This window comes from Mustela nigripes, chromosome 16, assembly GCF_022355385.1.
Source record: "Mustela nigripes isolate SB6536 chromosome 16, MUSNIG.SB6536, whole genome shotgun sequence".
In the NCBI taxonomy this organism is placed as follows: Eukaryota; Metazoa; Chordata; class Mammalia; order Carnivora; family Mustelidae; genus Mustela; species Mustela nigripes.
In genome coordinates this window covers 47,540,145-47,552,985 of record NC_081572.1, presented here as the reverse complement: position 1 = coordinate 47,552,985, position 12,841 = coordinate 47,540,145, and the positions used below count along the sequence as shown (strand labels likewise).

General features: G+C 59.7%; 2 protein-coding genes across 3 annotated transcripts in view; one reads left to right on the top strand and one right to left on the bottom strand.

Annotated features, from left to right (window-relative positions):
- SLC5A10 (solute carrier family 5 member 10) overlaps positions 1-12,841 on the top strand; it is a 58,854-nt gene that overhangs the window by 21,662 nt on the left and 24,351 nt on the right. The window lies entirely within an intron of this gene.
- FAM83G (family with sequence similarity 83 member G) overlaps positions 1-12,841 on the bottom strand; it is a 30,354-nt gene that overhangs the window by 7,496 nt on the left and 10,017 nt on the right. The window contains exon 3 of the mRNA XM_059380414.1: positions 6,712-6,879. Coding sequence (XP_059236397.1) covers positions 6,712-6,879 — 168 coding nt within the window. The remainder of the gene's footprint in view (positions 1-6,711; positions 6,880-12,841) is intronic.

The window sequence follows — 12,841 nt, the reverse complement described above, 5'->3', positions numbered from 1 at the left end:
GGGGGGGCCTGCAGAGGTGCCCCTGGACAGGTCAGGCTGGGAGTTTCAGGTTTAACGTAAGCCCCACGGAATCTGACCCCTGTCCAGGGCAACAACTCCTTGGCAGCATTCTGACACGTCTGTCTGCCAGTCTGAGATGGGAGTCACTCCCTCCAGAGGGATCTGTGCCGACTTCACTCACTCCCCGACCACTGCCCAGGCCCCCAGCTACAGACCAAGGGGAAAGTGACGAGCTCCCACACGGGAGGTGGGGGTGGAGGCAGAGGAGTCAGAACCCCAGCCCTGGGTTGGGGGGGGTGGTGCTGGGGCAGGTTCCTGGGAGGCTGACATCCGGAAGTCAGGGATGAATGGATCAGGTGGGAAGAGGGTGCAGCATTCCAAACGTGGGAACACAAAGACTGGGCAACGGGAGCAGCATCTAACCTGCGAGGACTTTGCGGGAGGAGGGTGGGCGATGGAGCCTGCACAGCGAGCTCAGCCACATGCCGATGAAAGACCCTAACCCCCCCCACCGCTCCGGGGCCAGCTCTGCCCTGAGGGCAATGGGGAGCCACTAAAGATTCAGAGCAGGGAGTGACAGGGTTGGAACTGCCCCTCCAAACCCAGTCCCGGCATCCAGTGGGAGGGTGCACGAAGTGAACAGGGCCAGGGGCAGGGGAGAGGGGGGAGGAGAGGGCTTCGGTTGGGCAGGGGATACACGGCCTGTCAAGGCAGGGGTGACGGGGTGAAAGGAATGGGTCTAAGAGAGCTGGAATCTGTCCTTCCGTCGGACCCCCAGCCCAAGGGTGCTCCTGCGTCTGCTTCTTCTGTGACGGGAACCAGACCCCTCTCTGCTGGGCATTCCCAGGACAGTCCCAGGGCAGTCCCCAGATGGCAACCATATGGCATAGATGCCCACCTTTGTTGTTGGGCCCAGCCCCGTAGGCAGATAAGCCTCTCCTCCCAGGGCTGGCTCCCCTGCCCCCCAGTCTGCGTGTCTGTACACAGCCAGCTCAGCAGGAAGCTGGCCATAACCCAGCACAATTAGAGCTCGTGACTTTGTACCCAACACAGAGCATGCTTGGGGACCAGAAGCTGGAACAAAGATCCTGGAGGCGGTGTGAGGCCTTGCCCTGCCACTTGTGCCTGACCACAGCCCAGCTCTGTGGCTTCTGTGGTCTCCCAGCCCAGAGCTCTGCCTGCTGGGGCCACAGGCGACTCCTTGGCCTGGAAGAACAGATACCAGCCTCAGTCCCCCTCTCAGCAGTGTCTTCCCCCACCCACCCCAAAGCCTGTCCCCATGAAGGGCTCAGAAGGTCACCACCTACTTCTCAGAGTGACTTAACTCCAAGTGAGAGGCAGCCTTGGCTCCGCCGGATGTGCTGTGTGACTCTAAGCAGGGTCCTGGCCCTCTCTGGGCCTCACTTTCCCACACTGCACAGATGGCCTCAGGCTCTAAGGCCCATCTGACCCTGTGGCCAACAGCAGCGGGTGGGGGATTGCGGCAGCCCCCTGGCAGCACCCCCTTCCCATCATGGCAGCTCCCCTGTTTGTTCCTGGGGTGGGGGGGGCCCGCCCCATGGAGCCTGGCCCGGATGAGGTAACGTCTCAGGGCTTGGGTGCACAAGGTAGAGGATTCCACAAAGCCGCATTGTCTCTGAGCCCCGGGGCACCCCCACCAGAGCACATCGCAGGCAGGGTGGAGGACACCCAGACGGGCTCAGGTAGGGTGCCTGGGCAAGGCCTTGGACACTCGGGATTCTCAGCTTCCTCGGACATGGAAGGGGGCAGCGATTGGTCCCTGAGACAACCTCAGGGGAGGACTAGGCAGCGCTCCGTCTGCTCCAAGAGCAGCTGTGGCCCCAAGCATATATGTGGCAGACCTGCAGGTGCCCTGCCCACACCCCCCACTGGGCCTCCTATGCTCACAAAGATGCAGCCTGACCCCATACCAAGCTGCCTGGGGCCCCATGTGGGCCGGTGGCAGGCCAAGGGGACAAGCCCAGTCCCCCGCCGGAGCAGGTGGGTCACTCGGGCTCTGGCCAAGCATGGCTCCAGTCCCAGCTGGGCCTCCCTAGGCCTCGGTTTGCTTACCTGTGAAGGGAGCTCCCCAGCCTTCTGCTTTGGGGCTACTATGAAAGCCTGAGGAAATACAGGGGTGGTGGGTGTGAGCCAGCAAGGTGCCTGGCACTCGACGGACGCTTTCCATCCGTGAGAGTGTGACAGCACGTTTAGTGCGGCAGGGACGTGACCCCTTCTGCTCGTGGGGGCAAGAGGGGACCAACGTGGAGGACCAGAACATACCTAGAATGTCGTGGGTCAGCCCGGGGAGGCCAGGACTGGCAGCCAGTTTGTGATGGTGGGAAGGGAGCTCAGCGAGGGGTGTGACCAGCCCATGGTCTCCGGTTGGTGGGGTCCAGCCCCCAGTTGTCCCATGATGGCCTCTGCGGGGGTCTGCTGGCATTGCCCAAGGAGGAGCCCAGAGATGCACCCTGACCAGGCCTGGCTGGTGACAGTGAGATTAGCCTGCTGTGCCAACTGCAGGGGACAGAAAGCCCATGTCCTCATGTACTGGGCAGCCAGCCAGCCTCTACTCTCCTCTAAAGGGTCTGTTTCACTCTGTCACGGGGGTCCGATAGCCACGCTCACCCTGGCCTCCCGGGGCCATCAAAAAGCTGGGATGAGGGGATGGGGCAGCGCTGAGCCAGCCCAGCTCCAGGACCTTGACTCAGAGGGGCTCCTGGCCCCTCCCACAGGCCGGGTCGATAGGGCCTGGCGCTGCTGACATTCTGGGCCAGGTGATGTCCAGATGCAGGGGCTGTGCACTGCACATGGCACATTTAATGGCGGCCCTGGCTTCTACCCATCTGACGCCAATAGTCCCCTCCCAGTCACAACCACTACAAAAGCCCCCCAACATTGACAAATAGGCCAAGCCAGGCAAACCCTGCGTGGTTGGGAACTACTGCCTCACCCCCCGAGCCCATTAAAGAGACAGGCCAGGATCAGAGACAGCAGGACAGCAGTGGGGGGAAACCCCAGGTGCCAGAATGGGGCCGAGGCTGGCCTGGCTGGCGTGGAACTTGAGCCACAGACTGAATCCCTGCGTCCTCATCAGGGTGGGTGCTGGTTTTTCCAGTCTGGCGGCACAAAGCCGACTACCTTTTCCAATCAGCCAGGCATCTCGCTGCTCTGGTCCTGTCTCAGCTACGAGGCTTGAGGCCCAGCCCAGCCTGCCTAGCTCCCCCTGCCTCTGGGGCATCCATTAGCCCTCAGTCTCACCCCAAATGTGACTGGGTCACCTGTTGAGGCGCTGTGCCCTGTGGGAACCAGAGGGCTGGGTCCTCTTTTTCGGCCCTGTTCTCTGTTTCTAATATGAGATGCTCATTCCCACACTCCCTGCCTAAAGGAGTTAGGGGCCAGCTGAGCCAGCAGGCTGGAGGGCTTGGGGATGACTGGGACCCTCACACCTGGGAAGGTGCTAGTGCTTAGCCTTCCAACTCCGCTAGAAAGCACGAGTGGGCTTAGCCCAAACAATGCCGCAGCTGTTTGCAGAATATGCTGTGGGAGCTCAGAGCTCAGGAGGCACGAGGCTGGGGTGGGGGTGGCCCCCAGTCCGAACACAGCTGGAAGGGGGAGGGAAGCCCCTTGGTTCTCAGACCAGAGCTGGGATCTCACGAGAAGAGCTCCAGGACAGGGCAGGGAGAGCTCATGACTGAGCGCCCTGCCCCCACATGGCTTCCTTTGCTCTTCAGAGAAGCCCTGCCAAATAAATGGGGGAGACTCCCATTTTTCAGACAAGGAAATTGAGACTGAAAAAGATTCCGTATCTTTGTCCAGGGTCACGGTGCAGGTGGCAGAGCCAGGGCTCAGTCCTGGCTCCCGGCTCTGCCCAGACCAGTGCCCAACACTCCCATGGTCACAAGGATGACCCCAACAGGCACAACCGATCCCGGGCCCATAGGAGCTGAGGGCAGGTCACTGCAGAGCTGGGCAGGGGTGGCCAGTGGCTGAGGGCGGGCCCAGGGATTACTGGCAAAGGAAGTGCTTCTGAGACAGGTCCAGACCCAGCTGGCCTGCGGGCAGGGAGGTAGGCTGAGCAGGCAGGCCCTCGACAAGGTGACACCTGGCCAGGGCCGGGTACACAGGAGCCCCTGGCCACTTGCCCAGGCTGTGGAGGGGGCGGGCTCAACAGCAAAAATGAGGGGGTCAGGGTCATCCGTTCTTTCCCATGAAGGGCCTGCCCCCTCTGTGGTGACATCTGGCTCTGGGGTATGCACGTCACTGCAGACCGTCCCTGTAGACGGTCTGGACCGTGCTCTGTTCCCCAGAGCAGGGACCCCTGGTTTGAACTGCCCTGCCCATGCTTCAGGCTCTGGCCTCATTTCAAGCTAAAGTGCAGGGGGAGGCCGCACACCGCACCCTCCCTGCCCCGGGCCTGGGATTTATAACTTTTTGTTATTGCCAGCAGCTGCGTAACTCCCCTTAGCACATGGAGTGCTTTTATAACCACTGTCTCCTCTAATTTCATCCTCAAACAAGCCTATGAGGCATCATCATGGCCACGAGGCACTAGAGGCTCAGACAGGGGGAGCCACGTGCCTGAGTCTCACAGTGGGTCTGCACAGCGAGCCCCCATGGGCAGTTCTGGGGCTGCCCCAATGGCAGGTGTGGCCTCAGCCGGGGGGGGGGGGGGTCAGGCACCGAGTCTCTCTCCCTCCTGGTCTGTGCCAACTTCTCATTACTGGTGGTCAGGTTCAGCCGCTGACTTGGCAGAATGCCTCTGGGCAAGTCACAACCTCCCTGCAGCCTCAGTTTCCGCATTTGCCCCACGGGGAGCCTAGTCTGGGTGGCCCTCGAGGCCCAGCTTGGGCATTTCAGGCCCCTATGAAGCTGTGGGGCTGCAACAGATTATGAGTTCCCCCCACCCCCGATCACATGGGGGAGCAGAGGCAGGGTGGTGGGCGGGCAGTGAGGGCAGGAGCCAACCTCCCAGGAGCAAGCTGAGCAGCCCTGGGACCGCATTCTCAGCCCAGTCCTGCCTGCCTCTCACTTCCTGGAACTCCGAGCGCTCTGAGCAGACTTACACTTGAGACTTCCCTACAGAGAAGACACACAGGACAGGAGCGAGGCCAGTCCCGGGTTCAGATCCTGCTCGGCATGGATCAGCCCATTCCCTGCGTCTTCCTTCATCCCACCCCAGGCACACGTGCGGGGGCGGAGCCACACAAGTGTGTAAACCATCCACTGGGCTCGTGGCAAGGGTGCAGGGGATGGGCCCAGAGGTTCTCTGATCTGCTGCCCACAGGGCAGAGGCTTCTGCAAGTCGCCTTTCAAAAGACGCCTTTTCTATACGCTGGACCTCTCCAGCGTGAGCTGTCTGCCCCAGGAGTTGGTTCTCAGTGCTAATTACACGGTAAGCAGCACGCTGGGTGAGCGTGGCGCTTGGGGTCAACCCACCAGGGAGACCACATAAAAATGTCCCAACAGCCACAGACTCGCCGCCCAGAGAGCTCATACCCACTTGAAAGGGCTCGGCTGGGATGGGTGGGCATACCTGACGAACACCGACAAATTACAGGCACAGGAACCCAGCCTCTTGTTAACTAGTCTGGCGTCCCCCCTTCTCTGGGGATCGTGTTCAGATCACAGGCCAGAAGCCCAAGGAAACGTGACCCGTCAAAAACTGGGACTCAGCCAGGGAGCTCTAGTGCTGGCCCCCAATCCCCTTATGCTTAACTTACAGGCCGCGAGTGACACTAGCACAAGTGCCTCAACTTCCTCATCCGTAAAATGGGAACAACTACCCTATCCCACTGGGTTGTCATGCGGAGTCAATTAATCAACCGTGTCAGGTGCCTAGGATGGGACCGACCCATGTGAAATTCTGTGAAAGCATTCGCTGTTGTCATGCACACTCATCCGTACTCTTCCTCGGGACCATGGTGCATATAGTAGGTGCCAAGCGATAGCTCAGTGGAGGGAAGGGTCCTCCTGCCCCCAAACACGGGATCAAATGCAGGGTGTCACAGTGGAAGAGCCCAGCCACAGTGGCCCATCTGGCCCTCTTCAGGACCATTGTGATCCCGGAGCCCAGAGACAGGAGGTGATGAACCCAAGGACACACAGCAAAGCAGTACTAAGAACCTGGGTTCATGCTGATCCCTCCACCTCTGCTCCATGCTGTCCTTCCCTAGGAAGCCCTTTCTATGCCGCTCTTCCTCCTCTAATTTATGTGAATTCTGCAGCCATCAAGGAAGCCTTCCCTGACCTCAGCCCAAGGAAACTTCTACTGGAGTCAGATCCTAAAACTGGGGGATGGACACCATACAGACACAGATTCTGGTTTAAGCCCAAGAATCAGAGTCAGAGCCCTCCAGATCAGATGTGAGCTGTGGAAGCCTGGGTGGTGAGCACCCTGTCACTGGAGGCATGCAAGCAAAGACAGGTAATCAACGTGGCCTGGGCTGCTCAGAGATCACACGTGATACAGCACCTGGCACCAGCTCCGGGCCTTACCTACCGTTTATCTTATCTCTGACTGTCGGAGGAGGTAGAGAGCGTCCTGTCCCCCTGGGCAGCCAGACAGAGGTCAGGTGACCATGTGGCAGGAGGCTCCAGGATGCCTGCAATCTCTGCCCGGCATGGGGCTCCATCCCTAGGAGGGAGGTGCTGCAAGTGTTTGCTGACCCACTAAGTGACCGCTCGGTCATTCTGAACCGGCCAGCTCACCTTGAGGTGCCCTGGGTGCATGCGGGCCCGCTCACACATGTGCAGGAAGTACTTGACGTTACTCTCGTCCACAATGATATACACGGCCACCTTCCTCTTGAAGCCGGCATCCAGCAGGTCCTTGAAGATGTCCACGTCGGTGAACATGTCCATGACCACAGCTATCACCTGCGAGTGGGAAGAGACCAGGGCTGTTGGGCAGTGCAGCAGCGGGGACAGGTGCCTTGGCAGGACACACAGCCCTCCCACCCCTACCCACCTCTCTGGGCACCCCTGCTAGCCCTGCCCCTCCCCCACCCCCCAGCCTCAGCACTGGGACTGGCAGCGATGGGCTGGGGGCCTCTCTGGTCCCAAAGTTATAGGGTTCAATGCTTAGGGTACAAGATTCTCAATCTGTAGCCCAGACTGGACTTTCTGGAGCCGCGGGACTGGAGAAGCATGTCTTGTATATCCGGAATACAAAACAACAGAAAACAAAGCCCTGTATCCTGGTCAGTGAGGCCTGTGAGGGAGGAGAGAATGCCTGGGAGCCAGGCAGCGTCTACATCCTGAGGTTGGGGATGTGCTGGGGCCAGCCCCCAGGGCAGCCGGCCCTCCTCATCGGGATCAGAAATCAGGGCTCAGCACGGGGGCACCCCGTTCTGGTCCCTTCCTGGCCTGCATTCCTGATCCAGAGCAGCCCACACCATCACCTGCCACCTTCCACCCTGGGATGCTGAGGTAGACCATATGTGTCAACAGCCAGGAAGACAGCAGCTGGCACAGGCATTCTTGAGGTCACCTGCGCGTCCCCGGGCTGGCGTGGGCTTGGGCAGGCTTTCCACTACCGCCTCTCCTGTCTGTCTGAACAGAGCCCAAAACCAGCACGTGCGCTCTATTATGTGACAACATCTGTCCCCGTAACAGCCGACCTCCAGCCTCCAGGCCCTGGCTCAGGGTGGGGCCCCAGAGGTCAGAGTGCATCTGGCCCAGGCCCTAGCCCCACGTAGGCAGTGACAGGCAAAGGGGAAGAACAGGGTGGTTGGGATGAGCTCATCTGGCTTGAGGGGTAGTCAGCAGATGCTTGGGACAGCTGGAGCTTGGTGACCATCTCTGGTCCTCCTTCTCATCCCTCCTTCCCCGTGCTACTGGGCAGCCAAGGGGAGCACAGGGGACTGGGGCCTGAGGCTGACAACCAACACATATATCCGACCCCTCTAGCCCTTCGAGACCAGCACCACTGCCCTGTCCAGGGCCCGAGAACCTTCTAGAAAAGACTTAAGAGGCCAGGGACTCGGCCTTATAATGAGCTGGGAGTGGTCAGTCTAGAACCTATGTAGGCCTACTAGGGAGCCAAGTTCACCCCCACCGTGAGGGTGGCCTGACAGGCTCCCTTACACTGATCTGTAGGTGCAGGGTGAGGGACAGGCAGCCTGGGGCCTGCCAGGGATGAGTCCACACGCTTGGGTGAGCTCACCCAGCTAGCCCTTGCAGGCCCGTGTGGGCTCCTCCCTGCCCTGCCCTGTCCCAGACACGATCTGTGTGACCCAGAGAAAACACCTAGCTTCTCCAGGCCCAGCTTTCTCTGTGATCCAGTAGGGGCAGGGAGCTGCAGGAGAAGCTGGGCTCTGTCATGGCTGAGGCCCAGGATTCACTCCATTCTCTGGGGAACATCTGCTCGCTGGCTTTGGGTCTCTGAAGGGCTGTTTCCGGTGGGGCAGAGGGCGCGGGTACAGTCTAGGCAGGGGCTAGGACAAGCAGGGGGAAACTAACAGAGACAGACGTTGGGGTCAGTACAGGAGGCGCCTTCTGGCCCAAAGTGAGGCAAGGGTCTTGACAGGGAGTGAGCTCCCCATCCCAGGACATATTTATGGAAAGGCCAGAGACTGCTTGGCAAGGAGATGGTTGAGGGGCAGATGAGACACAAGGACAGCTGGGTGGGCTCAGGACAGCTTTGGACTTCACCAGTTGAGCATGAGAGACCTTAAGGTGGACGGGATGGTAGCAGGAACTTTCTCGCCTAGGACTTCACAGCCCCAGAGTCAGCCCTGGGAACCCCCTGGATAAGGCACTCCTGGAGGCAAAGAGCATCTTGTGCCACCCTGGGAAGGGCGCAGCTGACACATGTCTCCTTGGAGGCAGACAACACATCAACCCTTGCTCCCTTGTCACTGCTATCCCCGACCAGATTGGTCAGGCCTGCTTCCAGACCCCATCTGCTATGGCAGATGAGGACTTGCCCTGGGCCTGGGCTGGGGGACATGCCCCAGCAGGACCCACTCCTCGTGTATCCTTCCCCACATCACCCTCTGGCAGGTAGGGTACTGGATGCAGTGGGCCTGAATCTGTTGGGGCCTGTCCCCCCATGGTGGGTCCCTCCCATGGGGTCCCAGGGCTGAGTGCCGGCTCTCCTGAGACACTGGTTTCCGTGCCAAGATGCAGTCAGAAGAGGGCCTGTAACAGGTGCCAGCTGATGCCAGGAGCGGGGAGAGGTGCTTGGCATTCCTGAAGCACTGGGATGATGCTGGGGGAAGGGGCCTGTTGCTCCCCAAGGAGGCCCCCCGGTCCCACATACTGTTCCCCATTCTGGACCTGGGAGAGCTGGAGCCAGACACTCGAGGCTAGAACCCGGGTTTTGCGCTGCAGGATGGTGTAACATTCAGTCCTCAAACAGGCGGTGTGGCAGTAGTCACTGTTCCCATTTTACAGATGAGGAAACTGAGGCACGGAGTGGTTCACTCCCTTGCCTAATTATCTGTTTAGGTGTCCCAGCTGGCACACAAAGCTGTGACTTCATCCAGGGGAGAGCCCCCATTCGGAGCCAGCATGCGGCCTGGTCTAAGGCAAGCCTCAGGGAGCTGCTGTCCACTAAGAATGTGACCTAGTGGTCTGGGTCACAGGAACGAGGGAAGCCCAGGACAAGCCGTGGCCCCTCTCCAGCCCTCAGTTTCAATATCTGCAAAATGCGGGTGTCAGCCTCGCTCACTGCTATGGTCCTCTAATCCACGCATCATGGCTGGAGCCCAAAGCTGCTGGCCCAGCGTCGAGGGGCACAGCAGCTGTCCCCTACTGCAGCTCAGCTCACACAGACGCCAGAAGGGTCCCAGGCAAGGCCAGGGCCAAAGCCACGAAGACACTGGAGGGGAGGCTGGAACCTGGAGACCACCCTTGTGCTGCCGTATGTTAAGTGACTGCACTGGAAAAGTGAATCCACAGGTGGCCTGGGTCCCTGCTTTGAACCCTGTGCCTCAGGACCACAGGAACTGGTGTGTCCACATAAGCAGCGGGAGCAAGTGCCCAGATGCCAGGGGGTCCCCCGGCAGGCATGCGCACATCCCACATCCCAGTCCTGGTGTCGCTGGGGAGCCGACAGGGCAACAATAGCCCCACAACACAGAATACCCAGAAGACACAGACCAGCTCCCAAGGCAAGGAAGGTCTCCAGGGGTCCCTGTATCTCACGGATCAGAAAGTCCTTTTTTGAAGAAAGGCACAGAACCAGAAGGGACCAGATACCCATGACAACCATCCCCGTTTTCAGCCCCAAAGGGCAGCACACTGGGGTCTGGATGATACCCAGGGGGAGCAGGAGGACAGCCGTGCCCCAGAGGGGGGCCAGCCATGCAGTGGGTGAGGCTGGAGCAGAGGGGAACGTGGCAGGGATCAGTATAGGCACGGGGCTTGAACACGCTTTAGACCCAAATAACCCGTATATGCAAGCTCCCAAGATGTGTTCCTCCAAGGGTTCCCCACAGCCCCTTTTACCACGCCCTCCCCAATCCGATCTCGGGCACAGCCTCCCATGCCCCCACCACGGGCACTTCCATTGTCCAGGTGGTTACTGGGGGGACGTGAACAAGGGGGGCAGCGTCTGAGCCACAAAGGAGCAGCAGCCCCCACCCATGGCTGCAGTCCCCAACGCACACAGCCGGAAGCCTCGTGATACCTCCTGCTGGGGCCAGCGGTATGGGTGGGGGGTGCTGGTATCCCCCAGTCCCCCCTGGGGCCGCCACAGGAGTCTGAGCCCCTGGGCAAGGACAGCACGGGCCCAGAGTTGGAGCTCAGGGCTCTAAGCCAGGGTCCAGCTCTACATGAGTCATGTCTCTTTCTGGGTCTGTGTCGTCATCTGTAAAATGGGGAAGGGGGATGTGAGGCCTGAGGTTAGACCTGCTGAGGGAATCCCCGACTCCCTGGGCCCGGCCCTGCCCAGGTGCCCTGATGGCTTGTCTGAGCTAGCTGGAACATCTTGCTGGGCTGACCACCACTCCGCCTCCCTCTGTCCCACTGGCATGGGACCTCCACCTGCCACTGCAGGCAGACACCCGGCCCGCAGCTCCCGGCACCCCTGCCCCGGCGCTGTTCCATGGACTTCCTGTGACCACAGAATCCACTTTTGGGGCAGAACTGTGCTCACGGGCCTAGGGGTAGGGCAGTTGTGTGGAAGTGCTGGGGGAGGAAGGGCAGGGGCGAGATGCCCCAGGGGTTCCACACACAGCTAGAAGACCACTGCCCAGGGGCTCAGCCTCGGCGCCATCTCCTCTTCCCCAGGGGGCCCTAACCCCACTAGCTGGCCCTTGAAACACCGGGCCTAGAGCCACACTCCCAGCAGCTCCTGCCATTGGGGCACGCACCATGTCTGTGTTTCTGGCAAGGCCACAGCAACCGACTGAGTGGCACACCGTCTCCTAAGGGTCTGGACTCTGAGAGCCAGTTCAGGGTCCAGCAGGTTCCCGCTTGGAGCTCCCTCTCCAACATCTGCCCTACCCTCCCCGGCCATGCAGTTGTGTGGAAGAGGCTCAGAGAGGGGCAGTCCTGGGCTCTCCCTTCCAAGTGCTCCAGAACAGAAAAGGGGACACAGACATGCCCCACCCACCCTGGAGCCCAGAAGCAGCCACACAAACAGAGCACGAGCACACAAGGCCCTGGCCCTCTGTGGCTCTCATGTCACCATCTGCAAAGTGTCAGAGCTCTGGAGCTGTCACGCTAAGGCCCTGATGGACTCCTAGATGGTGGCGACACAGGCAGCAGACAGGGGAAGACAGGGGACCTCAGGCAAGAGCCTCCGTCTCCCCAGGGGGCAGTAACGAGGCCCACCTGCACAGCTGTTGGCGGGCAGAGTGCATTAAGGCAGGCACAGAGGCCACTCGGGGCCCCAGAGCCCGTGTTCAGCACCTCCTCCTCGAACAGACTGGAGTCCTGGCCCACCTGACCTATGGCACCCTCTGGGGCGCACCAGCCAGGAATCATCGCTCACCATCTCCACTCTTCTGTGCTGGCTAGAAGGCTGGCACCACCTGGTCACTCACAGAGACGACACAGAGAACGCTGTGGGCTGTTCTAAGGTTTCAAAAGATGGTCATCAGCATCCTGGATTCGACTTCCACTTCCGGCCACCACAGAATAACAGAACCTACACTAATCTTCTGGCCTTAACCAGCAAACAAAACAAAACAAAAAACCCACAAAAACCAGGCCAAATCTATGAAACCCTAGACAACAGGACTGCAGCAAGCACAGTGCTCCTGGAGAGAAGGGGAACAATAAGATCAGCCTGAGATTGCCTCAGCTACTGCCTGAGCTGCAGCATCGGGGAGGGGGCCCTGATGGAGTCTAGCAGTCTCCCTGAATCAAGGAAGCAGAGTGTGCTCAGGGCATGGTCGCCAGAATGTTCTGGATGGAATACTGGAGAAGAGAGAGGGCTGTAGAGAGTGAACACCAGACCCCCATACAGGGTGTCCCCTTACCCTTCAGCTGGTGACTGAGCATCACATGCATGAAGGAGACCACCCACTCTGGGACCAGACTGCCGGAAAGAGGCAGCTGAAATGGTCACCGGTGTTCATGCAGGATGCAGGAGTCATTTACATTCCCCACAGCTAGAGTGCAGAGCTCCCTAGAACTCAGGGCCTGTGCAAAGAGTCCTCAGGAGGGTTTTAACTGAGTAGTGGGCAAATAAGCCCTAGACCAGAGCCCAACAAACTTCTTCTGTAAAGGCCACATGGGAAATACTTCAGGCTTTGCAAGCCAGCATGTGGTTCATGGTCCAGCTCTTACCCTGGGCTAAATCAGCTCTGGTCCCACTAATAAAGCCTAAAAACACCAAAGTGAACCTCAAGATGTGAAACTAGTAACAATTTAGGTGAAAAATACA